At 43.4% G+C, this 12034-nt stretch overlaps 4 protein-coding genes across 5 annotated transcripts; 3 read left to right on the plus strand and 1 right to left on the minus strand.

The window, feature by feature from the left end:
* Positions 1 to 673: 673 nt before the first annotated feature.
* Positions 674 to 2019, minus strand: RB195_001748 (uncharacterized protein; the record flags this gene model as incomplete). The annotated part of the gene is made up of 4 exons (XM_064198675.1): positions 674 to 809; positions 892 to 1014; positions 1681 to 1787; positions 1897 to 2019. The coding sequence occupies 4 exons, from the start codon at positions 2017 to 2019 to the stop codon at positions 674 to 676; spliced, it is 489 nt and encodes a 162-aa protein (XP_064054556.1).
* Positions 2020 to 5010: 2991 nt separating this feature from the next.
* RB195_001749 (uncharacterized protein) lies at positions 5011 to 5673 on the plus strand (the record flags this gene model as incomplete). The annotated part of the gene is made up of 1 exon (XM_064198676.1): positions 5011 to 5673. One exon carries the CDS (start codon positions 5011 to 5013, stop codon positions 5671 to 5673), a length of 663 nt encoding a protein of 220 aa, XP_064054557.1.
* A 169-nt stretch (positions 5674 to 5842) lies between these two features.
* Positions 5843 to 7344, plus strand: RB195_001750 (uncharacterized protein; the record flags this gene model as incomplete). Of its 2 annotated transcripts, XM_064198678.1 has the most annotated exons (4): positions 5843 to 5958; positions 6349 to 6476; positions 6530 to 6654; positions 6763 to 7344. In XM_064198678.1, 4 exons carry the CDS (start codon positions 5843 to 5845, stop codon positions 7342 to 7344), a joined length of 951 nt encoding a protein of 316 aa, XP_064054558.1. The 2 variants fall into 2 exon arrangements, with proteins under 2 accessions (XP_064054558.1, XP_064054559.1); XM_064198677.1 differs by lacking the exons at positions 5843 to 5958; positions 6349 to 6476; positions 6530 to 6654 and having other exon boundaries at positions 7030 to 7344.
* A 9-nt stretch (positions 7345 to 7353) lies between these two features.
* RB195_001751 (uncharacterized protein) lies at positions 7354 to 7617 on the plus strand (the record flags this gene model as incomplete). Its single annotated transcript, XM_064198679.1, has 1 exon — positions 7354 to 7617. The coding sequence occupies one exon, from the start codon at positions 7354 to 7356 to the stop codon at positions 7615 to 7617; it is 264 nt and encodes an 87-aa protein (XP_064054560.1).
* Between the last annotated feature and the right edge of the window lie 4417 nt (positions 7618 to 12034).

Below are 12034 nucleotides of genomic sequence, written 5' to 3' on the forward strand. Positions count from 1 at the left end.
TCTTACACTTTAAATTCATATGTAGTGCATCAGAATTAAGTTACATCATCACTACACCTCACATTCTTACACACTTATTGAATTTACTAAACACGGATATCAGTTATTCATGCGCAGTTGTGGTTACAGTGGATGCTTTACGAACGAGAGCTGCTGTTCGTTAAGGCCTCATCGTTCTCATTTTCCTAATGCTTTATTTCCTTCAGACTATCTGCAGATGAATGCTACAGATTAGGTGCATAACTTATAGGTGACGCTAGTGGAGAATGTAGAGCGGCTTTTTGCGTGTGGCAAATACAGGGAATCCAAGTTTTTGTTTACTTAAATTCTCTGGCTGTCGCTTCATGTATTTCATGGTGGAGGTGTGGACAAAATTTATTACAAAATAGTTTATTATAGGTAATAAAACAATAATAATTCAATATAACTCCACCTACTTACTTGACCTTATCGGCGGGTGAGTGTTCCGGCCAAACGCGGCTTTCCGCATCTTCGCAGGTGTGCGTCCTCCTCAAACATATCCAAGTCCATCCCGTTCGATCTTCAGCTAGAGTTCGCATAGAATCTACCCATCCGTCGCTATTCCATAAATGGTGGATCTCTTCTCCCGACTCTGTGGGTACCAAACGACTGCCTCCTTCCACCCGGACATTGTCGAACTGAGGTAGTCAGGTCACCCAGGGTCGACAGGCAGTTCATGCGAAACCTGCCTGTCAACGCCAAATGTCCTCAGATCTTCCTTTGCCAAATTCGTCCAGAACTTTCTCTTACGGGCAGGAGGCCTCTTCTGGTTTGAGTCCTGGAGCCTCCTCAAGACAACTTGGACAAGACGATCTCCCCTTATGGAACCATAGGGGCGAATTCTTTTTTTCTGTGACTACTTCAGAAGACCGGTCATGATGTTGATGTTTTCCACGTGTCATCCGCCAGTTCACCATATCCACTTCTGCATAAAGCTTTTCGTTGTAGCACACCATCGGGCAAAAGTAGCCTACCCGTCGTCTAAGTAACTTTCTAAATGCAGTCAAGCTTATCTATCCATCACCGTCGACTGCACTCCCTAATCCTCGATCCGCATATCTCGATAGGTCGAATTGCGGACGATGGAGGTCGACCACTGGCACTTGGCCAAGTCGAATTGGTTTTAGCGCATCTTTACTGAATATCACTCGTAGCTGTCATCGTTTTCATCATAGAGCACAAATAGCAGAATTCATCCAACAGTTCAATAGATAGTCTGTAGTCTTCAATAGATAGATAGTCAAACCGGTTGTTACTTTGCGCTGCTTGAAGCAAAAACTACTACATCGTCGTTGTAATCGAGATCCACCAAGGGAATGCAGACGGTGCTGAAACGAAGTCGGCAGGACACTGCTCAACTATTCTTTGGACCATGTCATCGATGACAAGATTGGACAGAAAAGGTCCCACCACAGCCCTTTGTCTCATCCCAGCTTCCATTCAGAACGGTGTAGTACATCCAGTTGGTGTTCGAACCGCAAAAGGTGTTCTTCTGTTCATGTCCTCGATTAATTTTACGAATTATCCCTGAATTCCATTGGTGCGAAGCCCACTGAGAAGACAGCCTCGATTAAATAATCGAAATCGGCTTCGAAGTCTGGAATAGCTAACTGTAGAATACCGCTGCCACACTTCAACTACTCTCCTCACAATGAATACCTGATTAGACCAGAGCGCAGTCCGGATTGTTCGTCGCGGGTGGTTTCTTCGCGAAGTTTGATTAGCGGATCCAGGATGATCAGCTCTAAAGCGTTGTATACAACAAACTAGAGTGATATTCCTTGCTAATGTCTGGGTTAACTGACTGATACTTTCTTGTGGAGAAAAATTGTGGCAACGTATCTCCACGAATCCCCCACGTATCCTTTTGTAAACCCGAATTGAACGGATGATCTTCGTCTTCTCACGAATACCAGAAGGAGAAGTAAAACTCAGCATTTCTCCGTTAATTCCATCGTCTCTGCCGAATTTTTCATTCTTCACTTTTTGCATACACATCAGAACCTTCGACTCCGTTGGCGGTTCTTCGCTGTGTATGTTGGTTGTTGGGCGCGCACGAGTTCAGTGACAGACGTCGCCTGCTGGTTCAGCAAGGTGGTGAAATGTTCACTCCAGATGATCAGGGTTGCTCCCCGACAGCACTTCCGTTGGGCGAATTTAGGACAGACGAACACCTCATCATCTTACCGGTATACTATTTTGGCAGAGTGTAGGCTCGGGTTCTTGTCCTCCTACGCCTTTTCAATTTCCCTCGCCCTTGACGTCCACTCATTCTCAGGTTCCAGCTGACTACGCAACCTCCTTCTCAGACACTTCTCCTGTTTGAAGTAAACTGTAGTGCGGGCTGCACGCACAGAATTGTACCTGGATCCTCTCTCCGCAAATGCAAACGCAAACTTTTTCTTCGGTGTTAAAACCGGGAGCATTTTCTTTGTTGCAGAGCTCTGCAAATACTTCACTGAAAGAGTCAGCGTCATCCACTCTCTTCTTTTTGGTGCGTGATCCGATGTTGATCGAAACTCGTTAGCGGAACTTCTTCCTGCATACATCGTCCTTCAGACCTGCCAAGTCGAGCTTAGTGTTGAACTCTACGACTCCTTTTCTGGAACTGTTCGATCAAGCTGTGAAGAACAGAGCGGTGATCGAAATCCTCTGCTAGCAAAGCTCTATCACACGACACGAAAATTCAGGAGAATTATTCCGAGAAAATATAAGGAACCAGACGTTCTTGTGACGTGAATCACCCGAACCTGTTTCGGCTTAAATTTTTCTCTCATCGTTTACGTTCGACTCACGTCATCACTCGTGACTTTGAAGAGTTCTAAGGGTATGATCACAAGCTGCGAGTGATTTTTGTCACAACAAACGTGTTCTCCGTAAGTTGGTAATACGGATTATGCATTGAAGGCACATCACCAACAAAACCTCATCACTATCAGGTTTCGTTACCATGTTTAGAAATCGGACAAGGTTAGACCGTCTTTTCCTCTATGCTTTACGTTTTTGGTGTTTCTGCGGCAGTTTGGCACTTAAGGCAGTTGTTTAAAGCTTCTCAGGAATTATCTTGAAGCTTTTTGAGTTTTCTTTGGTTCCTCAAAAAATACCTTTCGTAAAACTTCTCATATGATGTTGCTAAAGTATTCACTCGTATTTCAATAACAAGCTTGAGAGGGCTTTAGATGGAACGACATATTTAAGTACAGTTTAGGTCAAAGTTTATTATGGAATGAAAATCGCTGATAGTGCAGAGGTTTGCTATTGTTTAATGTCGATTTTGTTTACGATTAACTATGTCAGATAAATTGCTTGTAGATGCCAGTTTTAACTTTTCAGATTCTTCTTGTTTATAATATCGAAAAAATTGTTTCACCACGTCAAAGCTTCAGTTTTGGAACTGATCATAGATTATTGTTTGATGTTTGGTAAATTTATGGACCGATTAAGGAAAAAAAAATGGATTCAAAACTTTCGCTATCTACACGGTCACGCTCTGTGAATGATTTTCATTGTACTCGTATTCAAGAGTGGTTAATAAATAAGTTATTTCACGAAGGTAGGAGGCTCATTCCATGAGTACATGAAGTCCCTTAATCTCACGAATTCGTAAAATTTATGACTTTTTCCCTGGAACTTTTGGAATCTCATAAACAAAGATTCGAAATGACATCAGGTTTTCAGTTTCAATACACCGGAACTGAAAAGTTTATTTCGTTTCGAAACTTTGTTCATGAAATTTGTGAGTGAACAATTTCGAGAGACTTGTACGTTAGCTGGCATTTTCGCGGTACTGTTACGTAGCTTGTCGCTTCACGTTTTGCGTTTTCGCTTTCATAATCACTGCATCCACCCGATTAACGTTGGCGCATTTCCTTGTTTTCAAAGAAAATTGCCGAAAGACCTGCATAATCCTAGTTTTTCATAATCCTAGTTCCTGTGAATCCTATAAAATGCTTCGTTGTCTGCATAATTTGCAAAACAGCGTTCCGTGCAAATACCTACAATAAAGAGAGGAGAAGGAAACTGAGAAACAAAAAAATTTTATTTTATTAGTCTTAATGATGAAGTCTTACATCTCTTTAATATTAATATTATTATTTTTATAATCATGGCAAAATAAATACATCGAATAATCGTTAATTATCAGGTAAATCTTCACTGCACCTAAACCCATCTCATATCTGATTTCGCCTCTCTACGATTCTTGGTCTGGCTCTAAGTGTTCCTGAACGATAACGGTATTAATTAAACGAAAGCACTGGTTTAATTTTTCAATCCCTAACTTTCAGTCCGCTGTGGTTTGCTATCGAGAACTTCCCCACCAATTCTTTCCTAGTTAATTGATTCCATGATTCCTGCCAGGAAATTATAAATGTTGAAACAGTTAACAGAAAGAAGCATGACGTTTAGAGTTATGTCGATTGGATCTAGAGCGCATACTAAATGAATGAACCCACAAATACTAGCTATCGAATTTAAAGTTTCACGGTCTGTTCAGGGCGTTTAAGAATATAAGGGTGCTGAGAGTAAAGTTAAGTGCTGAATGTCTTTAAAAAGCAACCGTTCACATGACGAAGTTGATTTTTAGTTAATTTCTGTTGAAAAGACGGAAAAAGGAGTTTTGATACTTAATCTCCACAACAGTTTGCCGCCTCATAGTGGCGTGGAGGTGACACTGGGCGTCGAACTGCGATGCACAGCGGAGGTGCGTCCTCCGGCAGGGTCTCCCAAGCTGAGGAGGAGCTCGACACATCCGACATTCCGACTTCTCGGAATCGGAAGCCTAGCTACGAGTAAACCACTGCTAAGATTCACCACCGTCTTGGCAAAATGTCGCAAGGTGGCTCCCTGATCCATATAGGTTGGGCTACGACCTGTGGTGAAAGCTAACCTCGCCGTGGCAGTTTGGGGAAAAGTCTTTTTGCCACTCTAGCATATACACTGCCTCAGTACCCTGTACACTGGGCCCTGCCGTCTCAGACGTCGGACGGTATGGCTACCGGCGAGAGGCGATCAAATCTCAAGTTGCTCAGGACGTCATTGATTCTGGACCAAGGTGACACACGCACGACTCGCCACGGAGACTGTCTCAGATTGTGTACTTACAACGCGAGAACAGTGTCCACAGATGCTGACCTGCATGCCCTTCTCGGAGCTGCAGAGCGTATTAAATTTCACGTGATTGCTCTGCAGGAGACCAAGTGCAGAAGAAGCGACGTAAGACAGATGAATGGCGGCACACTCGTCATTCGTGGAGAGAAGGTTCCGTCGCGAAATGTAGGCGGTGTTGGTTTTGTTGCGTACCCATCTGTCGTCCATCTTGTCGATTTTCACGAGATCCTGTCACCTTGTCCGGCCATTCTTCGCCTCCGCCCTCTGCGCCAAAAACCCATCAATATTATCAACTGCTACTCACCAACACCAGCAGCTGACGAATCCGAATTGGACGCATTTTACGAGGAGCTGGAGGAAGTAATCCGCCACGAGAACTCCTTCTACAAATTCGTTGTCGGAGACTTCAACGCAAAACTAGGAAAGGCCACAGAAGAGGAATACAGGATTGGAAGATTTGGACTAGGGGGAATGAAAATGGCAATCGTCCAGCCGGGCTGTTGTCCGCCGCTCGCCTCTTTCATGGGAACTCTCTTTTCATGAAAAAGATCATCGTCGGTGGACATGGGAATCGCCCAGTGGCGCGACTCGTGCGGAAATCGACCACATACTCACCAACCGGAGGTGGTGTCTACTTCACGTCTCAGTAGTACCATCCTTTTGTAGTGGTTCTGATCACCGTCTCCTTCGTGCGAAAATACGACTCAGCCACATGATGCAAAAGAACATCTGCTATCGGCAACGAAGGAGAAAAGAAGTCATCTGCGACGATTGCGTACTCGAGGACTCCTTGTCCCAAGGTGACTGGCACATCGAGGAGGACCAAACGTGATGCTGCTCTGAGAATTAAGAGCCTGTGCTGAACGTACCTCTAAGCCTGACAAACTTGGATCGAATTTCGAAGATCACCAAGGAACTGTAGGAAAGAAGAAGGGCTTTGAGGCTTCATCCGAATGCATCGCACATTGAGCGGTTAGTAGCAAACACTAGCTGCAGAAAAGCGTTGCAGGAGGATCTTTTGAAGTACAGGCATAAGAAGATTCTGGAAACAGCAAAAACAAGAACGAGTCTAACGAAGTGCCGCAGGGATCTCCGCGAATATAATATTCCGCTAGAAGCCTTGCTGAGCGAAGACGGGACTCGCACGTCTTATCGTCGTGAGAAATCATTACGGAGAGGTTCTACTCGAACCTTTTCCGTTCATCAACCTGTGTCAAGCCCGATCATCCCCACTGATGAAGCTCCACCACGGATTCTCCCTTCGAAAGTACGAGTCGCCATCAAGAGCATGAAACCTTACACAGCCCCCGGACCTGATTTTATATCAGCAGACTTTCTTCGGGCTGGTCGCCTTTCGCTTCATGTAATCTTAGCAGCGCACATGATATCCTACCTTCAGAAAGAAAGAAAGGATCCCAGACCAGTGGAAGACCTCGCGAACCGTTCTTAACTATTCTTATGAAAGGTGACCGAGAGGACCTTCGCAACTACTGTCCGATATGCTTGCTGAACGTGTTATACAAAGTATTCAGCAAGATCATCCTCACTTGCATATCTGGGACGCTGGATGAAGTCCAGCCTTAAAAACAAGCTGGATTCCACCAAGGGTTCAGCTGCTTGGATCACATCCAGCCTGTGTCGAAGGTCATAGAGGTTTGCCGGGTATACTGCCTGCCCCTTGTTCTAACCTTCGTCGACTATGAGAAAGCTTTTGACAGCGTAGAAATCAATGCAATACTGTCAGCGCTGGTCGATCAAGGTGTGGACGCTTTGTATGTGAGGACATTAGCCAATTGCTATGATCGATGCACGACTAGGATACAGATACCCTCTGAAAAGGGGGTACGACAAGGCGATACTATATCGCTGAAGCTGTTCACAGCTGCATTGCAATGGATAATGAAATCGCTATCCTGGGAAGAAAGGGACATGCGTGTTGATGGAAGATTTCTTTCGAACCTTCGTTTCGCGGACGACATCGTTCTCTTTTCGAGCAGTACCAATGAAGCAGAAAGGAGGCTCAACGAACTGAACGAAGCAGCGAAGAGAATAGGACTGCGAATAAAGAGGAAGAAGACACAGTTCATGAAGAACGCCTACTGCGAGGACGGAGGAGTACAACTTGAATGTTCCACAAATCTTGGAAACTTCGTCATACGTATACCTCGGGCGTTCTATGGACTTGGAAAACGACTTGAAGGAAGAACTAAATAGAAGAGCAGAATGGGCAGCAATGAGAGCAGCATGGGCAGCATTCGCAGCCGTAAGGGAAGCTACGGACCAACTGACGGACCGAGATCTTCGTGCCCATCTGTTCGACTCGACAGTTCTTCCCGTCTTCGCGACCCAGTGGAATATGTATCGAAAGCAAAACATAGATGGGCCGGTCACATCATGAGAAGAATCGACGATAGATGGACTAAAAGAACGCTAGAGTGGATCCCAAGAAATGCTAAACGCCCTCGAGGGAGACCGCCAACGAGATGAGGTGATGTGTTCGCTACACGGATGGACCAGCTGAGAGCTCAGCTGGATACGGCACAAGGACCTCGTCAATGTCACTCACGAAACTTGAGAACATCTTGGATGACCATGGCGGGGGAACGAAACGAGTGGAAGAGATGCTGGGGCCCGCACGTCCAGTGAAGACGGGCCATCTAAGTATCTAAGTAAGTAAGAAATTTAATATCTAAATCGTCTTTTTAACTCATTCTGAGATAACTCGAGAAATAGCAGCGATAAGATAAAACCAGTACAGGGTCAAATTCATCAAATTTGGTCGTCTATACGGATTCACATCGGGAATAAGTGAAATCCATCTTTTTCATTGTGTCTCTTCTCTGAAAGGCATCACCCCACGAATCTGAGGTGGCACGGATTTCAGGTGGAGTATTCGTATACAGGATCGTAGATTATGGATAGAAGGTGATTCCGTCCATTTTTTCCTAATTGCCGTAAAAAACGGTCCGGGCGATACGGCTTCGAGCGGGTCGGCGCGCTATTTTCTATAACGAGTTCGATTGAAGCGCGCCAGCTTTGTGTACGTGCCGCATCTTCGGGACCGTTTTTTACAATTAAGAAGAAATTGACGGAATGACCCCCCTTTCCATAATATACTATCATGAAGAAGATTACTCCACCTAAAATCCGTAACACCTCAAATTCGTGGGCTGATGCCTTTAAATGTTTGTGTCTTCGTATCTGTAGTGAGTACAAACTCAGAACTCGTCCTCAGTGTATGTTAGTTATTTTTTTGTACTACCGTGAAAATTTCTGTTACTGCAGCATTTCATTCTGTTAGGATAGAAAGATAAATATGTAAATATGTGGTTTACATATATGTAGCGTTCCAACGCTCATGTATGTTCCAAACTCTTCATTTTCCTCCGCTTACTCATGCAGACTTTTTTTTTGCGTATACTCACGGGAGTAGTTCCGTTATACACGGTCTTTCGAATACCGTCTCGATTTCCACATGCAATTTTTTCATTGGGTTCGGTGGGAAATCTTCGAACTGAAGGAGTTACGATATTCGGGTAAAAGAGGTGAAATCCGCACCGAGCCTATCTTTCTTCTATAGCTTTAAGGAGAAAGATTGCGCAGAATCGCTGCAAATTAAAGAGACTTTCTTGAACAGTACGCCGAGAAATTCCTAGAGCAACAATAAGGTTTCTGAAGTATCAACAGTAGAGCTCAACTCGGCTACTTTTTCCATATATTGTTGCCAACAGATTGTTCCTATAGTTTTCAACAGGGATATAGAATTCGTCAAGTTTTTTGTACATTAGTGTCAGAGAAGATCAGAAATTACAAGTTCTTAATTTTTGATTGCCCCTTTTCGCTTTTGTTCCTGCTTACAATTTTTTGTTGCTTGATCCGAATGTTCCTTAGTTTGTCTCCAAAAATACAGTCCAACTAGTCTGATATTATCGCAAATGACCAATTGCTTAAAATTCCACAGATTTTCGTTGTTTTGAACGAGTTCCTCAGCTTTTCTCATTAGATATCCACCACTTTTTGCTCTAAATTCGATTCCATCAATGATTGGGTATCGAATTAAGCACGATAACGGCTGAAACTGACGGAATTCTGACCCTGTTCATTAATGTCAATGGCATAGCGAACAGCGAAAATAGAACTGAGATGTATGAGATTTCAACATGTTCCACGAACTATTTATCAGCACAATCACTGGAAGGTTTTCCTCACCAAAAGTTTGGCAAGAGTTTGCGATGATAGCAGGTTTCCAATTTAAAAAAGGCAAGTTTATTGATTAGGGCTCAAAATGTGTCACTCAAATAACTTACTTAAATAAACTAATGTAATCTCTTCAACCCTTGAGGGGACTGTGTCACGAAGCTGACGATGTTGGATTCTCTCAACTAGATGAGCTAAGATGTTTAACTCAAGAGTATGAGCGGTATTGCGCTCCATTTACTCTGCTAATTCGAAAAAGACATGTGGAGTAGTTTTGTGTGATCCTATCCCCCAACGATGCAGCTTTCGCGGATCATAGAACGCGAGCAATATGCAATGCGTCTACGATGGTGTGGGTGAGTGTGTTTCAGGCATGTTATTGGAGACATTACAGAGGGGAGGTGTATTTGAGTTATATTAGTTGAAGTTTGTACACGACGACAAAGGTTTCCTGCGTTCTATTGGGTACAGGTTGCATCAAAGGGAAGAGGCGGTCACAGAAAGCGGTTCCACACGCCTTTCATGGAATCACTAGAAGGAATTCGTCATGATTGATGCTTTTGAACCATATCCCTATCGCTATTTATATGTGCGGACGGATCCCAATGCAGTCAATTTCGTTATGCACTTACTTTAAATTCACAACAAAGGCCAAACCTGTGCCTGCAACCTTTGAATGCATCGTTCTCCAACGGCAAAAGAAAATGGTCGACGACCAGACGTGTTCTGAGTCTTTCCGACACTGTTCCAGACGATTTCGAGGAGCTCACTGGCCATCAGGGAATGGCCGAACTCTTTCCTCACTCCTCCTCAATCCATCGTTCGTTGGCCCCGCCCTACAGTTATGTGTTTGTACCGCTTCGCCTTGCTCATTAGCCTTATTAGAACGACTTTTGTGTCGTTTTTTGTTGCCATGCAGCGCATCAGCATCGTAAACGTGATACGACGCAGAGAGAGCCGAGGCCGGCCACTGCCCTCAATCCGTCGTCATCGTACGTGCAGCTGATCGTTGTCAGATCACCTTTCGTGGAGCGGAGAGGTCAACCGGCGTCGTCGTCGTTGTCGTAGACGCCGTTGTTGTTTTCGTATTACCCATTATGGTGACCGTGCAGCGTCGTTGATTACGATTTTTTCCTCTCGTCGTTCTGATGATTATGGCCATTTATGGTCGATGTTAGTGCACTGTTACGCGACCGTATCGCAGGCGGCTCGCGGCGTCTCATTTCGTGTTTTTTTTTTCAGACAAAACTCATTTAGGGCTGACCTACAATGTCGCATATAGGAAGTCCATGTGCCGGCGTAGTGCGTTTTCTCCAGCATCGCGCTCTGGGTCACTCTCACATACACTATTCGATCTTTCTGGATAGTTCACTTCTCCAAAGAAAACCTTCTAGAATCTTCTGGTCAACAAACCCCTACATTTGGCAGGAAATTGTCGTTGAACCGTTCTAATATTCTTTTAATTTTAAGCGCTGTCAGCTTCTAACCGGTTCTTTATAGTGGAGGCTTCTCGAACTCCTGGTATATATTTGTATGAGGTTTCCGAAGCTTCCGTAAAATATGTAAATTTAATATTTTGTTTAAATTCTCTGACTACAGGCTGATTCAGTACTGTAGAGGTGGTCGTTTTTTGCTCATAAGAAAAAAATCAATCATTTTATCCTCTCATCTAAAGTTTTTTCTTCAAGAAACTGCGATGGATGGATACTCCATTCACTGTTACCCGTTCTTGCCCTCCTCAAATACGATCAAGGAAAATTTCTGCGATCTCCTTGCTCCTCATTTATCACTTCCTCGTTTTCGTATGCCACAAATTACTGCTTTCCGTTAAGAATTTCCTGCATTTTTTCGTTTTTTTTTTGTTCTCTCGTTCTTCTGACATTTTCCAGACGCACTTAGAGACCACTATTAGCGCCATTCATCAAATTAATAGGAAACATATGGCTCGTTTCACGATGTGTGATGGGAAAATAGCAAAATTCAGTGTGAACACCGCAGAAATGGACCATTATGGCGGATCAAAAGCGCGCTAAAAAAAAAACGATATTTTTTCGGCGGTTGCCTAAAGTTTTCCTGACAACCAAGTTCTAAATGTTGAAACACAAGATGTGAATGTTAATTTTGTGAACGAGCAATTCTGCGGAAAAAAAAGAGCTTTATTCCGAAAATCTAGTTTCACTGGCTGAATTATTTAATAATTTAGTCTGAAATTGTATGCATGAACCGCAATAAAAATTTTTGTAACACTTCCGTCCTGGATGATTGTGAACAGAACCTGGGAAAACTTCGAGAACTTTATAAAAGTTTGTTATTCTTCCAAAACCTGAAAAGCCTGAAAAATAGGAAACCTAGAAAATTATCAGCGCAAGTGACGAAAGTCTGCGAGTGCTGTGAATGTTATCTATTAAAAAACGGCTCCAGAAAGCAAACTTACATAAATTTAGTTGCAAAATGTAGCAGTTTTCAATTTTGTGAGGAAATCGTCAATCCTTTGATTGCTGATTTCCTCACAAATCGATACAGATTACCTGATCACTTTAAATTGTGGAGATTTTCTTTCCAAAATTTTGCCGCACTCTTAAATGAGGACTCCTGTTTCATTCCTTGTTTTACTAATTTTTTACCACACTTCAAGTGAAGCATTCAGTCTTTTCGCTAGAAAAACTTTGCTTGATTTGATTACACCGCGATCGTGTTTTAAATAACT

Source organism: Necator americanus, chromosome IV, assembly GCF_031761385.1.
Source record: "Necator americanus strain Aroian chromosome IV, whole genome shotgun sequence".
NCBI classification, from domain to species: Eukaryota; Metazoa; Nematoda; class Chromadorea; order Rhabditida; family Ancylostomatidae; genus Necator; species Necator americanus.